This window comes from Cicer arietinum, chromosome 8 (genome assembly GCF_000331145.2).
Source record: "Cicer arietinum cultivar CDC Frontier isolate Library 1 chromosome 8, Cicar.CDCFrontier_v2.0, whole genome shotgun sequence".
NCBI lineage: Eukaryota > Viridiplantae > Streptophyta > Magnoliopsida > Fabales > Fabaceae > Cicer > Cicer arietinum.
In genome coordinates this window covers 27802537-27807839 of record NC_021167.2, presented here as the reverse complement: position 1 = coordinate 27807839, position 5303 = coordinate 27802537, and the positions used below count along the sequence as shown (strand labels likewise).

At 29.8% G+C, this 5303-nt stretch overlaps 1 protein-coding gene across 1 annotated transcript; it reads right to left on the bottom strand.

The window, feature by feature from the left end:
- Positions 1 to 546: 546 nt before the first annotated feature.
- Positions 547 to 3779, bottom strand: LOC101509375 (probable glycosyltransferase At3g07620). Its single transcript, XM_012719335.3, has 5 exons — positions 3622 to 3779; positions 2810 to 3415; positions 2588 to 2718; positions 1585 to 1918; positions 547 to 1249 (listed from the first exon to the last, which is right to left on the bottom strand). The coding sequence occupies exons 2-5, from the start codon at positions 3287 to 3289 to the stop codon at positions 581 to 583; spliced, it is 1614 nt and encodes a 537-aa protein (XP_012574789.1). The 5' UTR covers positions 3290 to 3415; positions 3622 to 3779; the 3' UTR covers positions 547 to 580.
- Positions 3780 to 5303: the final 1524 nt, after the last annotated feature.

Below are 5303 nucleotides of genomic sequence, written 5' to 3'. Positions count from 1 at the left end.
TGTGTTAATCATGCTAACAAATAAGATACGAGATTAAAAAATTATATATATTTATAAAAAAATAAAAATATCAAATAATTATTTTTTATTATTTATAAAAATGTATCATTCTTTTATTTTAGAAACAGAAAAATATATCATTTTTAATTAACATTTTATTTTCACTATTACAATAATAACGGTCCGCTTCAGTTAAAAATTAACCCAATGGTCCACTTCAGAAAAATTGAGAACTGCCAATAGAGGTTACTTGACGGTCTATAAAATCATTAGAAATTCAGTTTAATAATATCGACATTTTATTAATTTAAGAAAATTATTATCTATTTAAATCAAAATCTATTAGCTTCTTTAACAATTGACACCTACCTTTTAAACCAAAGAAAATTGACACCTTCAATGTTCTGTAAGTATAGTATGATCCACATAAACTTGATATAGAATGGATCAATTTTTTATAACCTTTGATATATTATAAAATAACAAAGATTATTACTTCATAATATATCAATAGAGTAATGATGAATTGGTCCATGAATCAATATCTTGAACTTGTTAACATCAATGAATGATATAATAATTATTTGAGTTTAATATGAGAAAGTCTATTGTTCCATATAGAGTGAAGAATCATATGAAATAAATCATACTTAACAGAAACTTTGTGCCACAGAAAATGCTGCTGAACATTCTTAACTCCCAAATGCAATGCCAAGTACTTATCTTCTGAGATTGACAGAAGTATGTTTCTAAGATTCGGTACATCGCGTTCACGAACAAATACCGAAAATTCTTCCCAATTCAACACCTCAAAAAAAGGAGGCACATAATTATCCGATAAGATAACCGGAACACACTCGGAAAATATCGCCTCAACAATTCTTGGTGTATGAACTTCATAACCTCTAGCACATATGCAATATTTGCTACTAGTCATGTACTCCATATAAATTCTTTTACCTTCCGCGTCACGTGCCATAGGACCGAAAATTTTCATGTCAGGTTCTTTCTCCTCCCAATGTTTTAGTAGGATTGGACGGAGGTAACCATGCATGCTTCCTGCGAAAAAGGCTAGGATAGTCCTTTCTGAAGGAGGTTTACCTGCAACTTTTCTTAGTGGATTCATCACTGAATGTATGTATGTAACAGGTAGAGTAGTGTCCTTGCCTATTTGAAAACCTCTAGCAACATTAGCATTGCAAAGAGACCTAATACAGCTTTTCATCGGTTGACTTGTGATTCGAGAGGCCTGCAATTTTGTGAATTGCATTGTGTTAATATTGCAAATGATGTTATGATTTTGTAGCTCTTAAACTCTTGATCAAAGATGTGTCTGTGTCTGGTGTCTGACACGACATAAACACATGTGATTCAGGTTCGTGCAAGAGCACACAATGTTTACTTGTTTTGGTCAGCTCATAAATCAACTACTAGTATACTATATAATTGTATTGGTCATATTCAAAATAAGTAAACATTGTGCTCTCTTGCAGGAACATGAATCACATGTATCGTGTCACCAGACATGCCTTATCAACATTATGCTGTACAAATAGTAATCAAAGTGATGCATCGGAAGCGCACCCAATCATGACAGGCGACAAGAAAATGGTCTGATCCTCCAGTTCGGTTCCAGAAACGATATCTTCCCGCGATTAAATTCACATATCTCTCAAGGTATTGCTCCATTTTCTTCTTGTCAGAAAGATTGGCCCTTAGCATTTGTGAACCGAAAGGAAGGTAAAATAAATGAGCTTTTTTCGGATCCTTCACAATGAATCTTTTATTTCCTTCCATTAGTTTCATAAACCACCCTTCTGAGGCATATATTCCTCTCATCTTTGGTTGATGAAATATTGGTTTTTCTCCTTCTCTATAGATATAAACTTTGAGCTTCTGCTCCATCAGTTCATAACTCCTGAAGAACAAATGTACAAATAAAGTTCAATTATCTATTGAAAAGAACACAAACATATGAACTGATTAATAGAAAAGTTTGGGATCTAAAGACCCAGACACGGACACCTCGATACTGATAATGTCAAAAACAAGGGATCCTGACACCCAAATTCTATAATTGTCTTTCACACCTTCATTCATCCATCTACTACTAAAATGCTAAAAATGATGTAATCAATTTGATGTCTTTAATCCTCTCATTGATCATCTCCGATACATTGTTAACCTCCGTAGATGTGTCTAAGGCTTGTCGAAGCATAGAAAAAAGTTTGTTTGAGATACTTGTTTAAATTGTCGGACATGTGTCATACGAGTGATGCTCACCAATGCGTGTAAGACACTGAGGCACGCCACATCATGAAGTGTTTGTGCTTCATAATTTGCTTGTATAGGTGGAAATCAAGTTGACATTGTTCATATTTATATCTATAGGATTAAATGACAAATGACTTCTTGAAATTCATTTTATAAATTTCCAAAATTGAGCCAAATCATTCATAGTAACATACTAAACAAGAAAATACAGAAAAACTTGCAACTCAGATAAACGAGATTATAAGAATGAAAAAAGAATAATTTACAATGCAGTACTATACATCTAACAAAATTGAACAAATGTTAAGTGTACCTTGAAAACTTGGAAACATCTCGATAAACCGGTGCATAAAGTCCTGAAGATTTTGATATTACATTTGCATTTTCAATCTCCAATTTTGCAGATAAGAGTTCACGGTCACGTCGCGAAGACCATTTCGGCCTCTGTCATCGATACATAATATGCGAAAAATTAGGAGTCGATACATATTCCAAATGGTTCAATTGAAACAACAAAAATTGAACAACTACATACCATTGAAGAATCATTAAAACTGTGAAGCAACTTAGAGTTCAATTGTGTTAATGAAGTTGGCCATATCAACTTACTCAATCGGGTCGATTCGGTCGAAGAACCTTTCAATGATTTATCATTCAACATAGACACAGAAATTTTCATACTTTGCATTCCACTTCCATTTGAAGGAATCTCTTGTGATTCCTTTTCATGATTTTCCACTTCAAAACCCTTACTTTTAAGGGTTTCTTCATTTCTTGAATTTCTTCCCTCATCATATTCAAATTCATAGTCCAAATCCAAACCTTGTTCTTCTTTCTCATAATCATCAAAATCATGTTCTAATGAATAAGGGTCAAAAGCAACATTGTTTCCAATGAATCTAGAATCATCCAACAGAGAAAATGTTTTCCAATAAAATTGAAAAACAACTAAAATAGCAACAAAAACAGCAAAAATTAATAGCTGTTTAAATCTCACATAATACAATCTACCCATTTCACACAAAACTCAAATCATCTATAAAGTCTAGCTCAACTGACAAATGCCGATATTATTAGACTGAACATCTTGTCTCGAGTTCGAACTCAGTCATGTGTGTGAGTTTCAAATTGTATTTACCATCTACAACAAACAAACAAAATACAAAATCCAAATCATTACTTCAAACTAAATAAAAACACTCATCAATCATCATTACATTGACTTGAAAATCTTAAACCAAAACATGAAAGTAAAGATAAAATAATTACACATGCAAATGAAAAAAAAAAAAAATCAAATTTCAACAAACTAAGCTTAATCCAAGTCAATGAATGCAGAGACATTACCATATTTTGAAGAAGAAAAAATATGTACTAGCTACAGTGAGTTCAACGTAGCAATGGAACCAAACAACAATAACCCTTTAATCATTAAATGCAGAAAAATGAATAAAATTATAAAACATGTTTTGCCCTAAAATTAAATTCAAAGAAAAACACAATGAAGGACATTGATTGACCTGTGATCTTGCTTATATTTCATAGCTTTTCCGTTGAACATAAAATATGACCCTTTTAATGCAGATAATTACATTTGTACCACTGTGTTCTCAGTAAAATATCTACTTAATTTGACCATAATAAAAATTGTTGTTTTTACACAATCATGATAAAAATTGATTTTAAATTAAATTATTTTATAAAATTATTTTAACTTTTAAAATAAGATAAAAATGTACTCCGTTTAATTTCAAATATAATTATAATATGATAAAAACTTTAAATTAAATATATTAATTTTTTAATTTTATTCTTACTTATATTTGAGGTGGAAAGAAAGTAATTTAGTATACAATGTCTATCTATGAAGTGTATTTGTAGTATGCAAGTGTAAGCATCAACCAAAGTAGATATGTGTGGTTTTGCAAGCATTTATTAATTAATTGCTCTTTCATGTCATTGTTAAGCTAATTGGTTCATAACCTAAATAGTGTGGTTGTCTTTATTACATAACTGAAATCAATGACATGGACATGTAAACTAATTATAGTTAAATAATGAATGAGTGGCAGTATGGTGGTTAGACATGTCATCAAAACTCATTAAAGAACTATATGATTTTGAGGTTTTTTTTAATCATTTATTTGCAGCGTTATTTCATCGATTTAATAAGTTTAATTTTTTGTCTTATTTTAATTTTGATTAATTATAGATTCAATCAATGGTTTGGTCATCAGCTTTTAAAAAAATGACTTGATCACCAATATTACAAATTCAAACATAAGTTTGATATTTTGGTTACTTATTTTATCATGTTTGTAAATATTTTTCTATTTTATGTTATGAATTTGTTTCTTTTTAAGTTTAACGACATTGAATTTGTGTTATTTTTAATATAATCTATCAAAAATATTTTTGTAATTAGTAAAACTCATTAAAGATAAATCAATAAACATCTTAATTAAACAAAACAAGACGGCATATGCATGTATCTATTTACATCTTCCACATGAGATCAACTTGCACACAACACAAATTCAAAAATCGTGCGTGCCTATTTTGTGAAGGAGGAGAAGAGATTTTTTTTAAAAATTGTGACTTGATTTTTCTCTTTTATTTGAGATTGATTTTGAAATCGTGATTTGCAAATCATTTTTTTTAAAGAATTTTGATTATAATGAATAAATTGTTAATGTTTGTGCAAGGAAAAATATAATGATCACGAGGTTTTATTTTTAAAATTCGCCTAAGACACCAAATATCTTAGTTGAATTTCCTGAGAGAATTTTCGAGTTAATTTATTTGAGTTTATCTATTGGTTGCGAGACTGTTTGAGAGAATCTATAGAAATAGCTAATGACATGTCCATAAACTACATGTCATAAGCTATTTTAACATAGATCAAAACTTTTCACGATAGCTTATGAAAATAGTAATAGTTTATACATAACACTTATATGTTATAAACTATTAATTAAACTGTTTATCCAAATAGATTGGGATGTTTACTAGATTTTAGAAAATGTTAT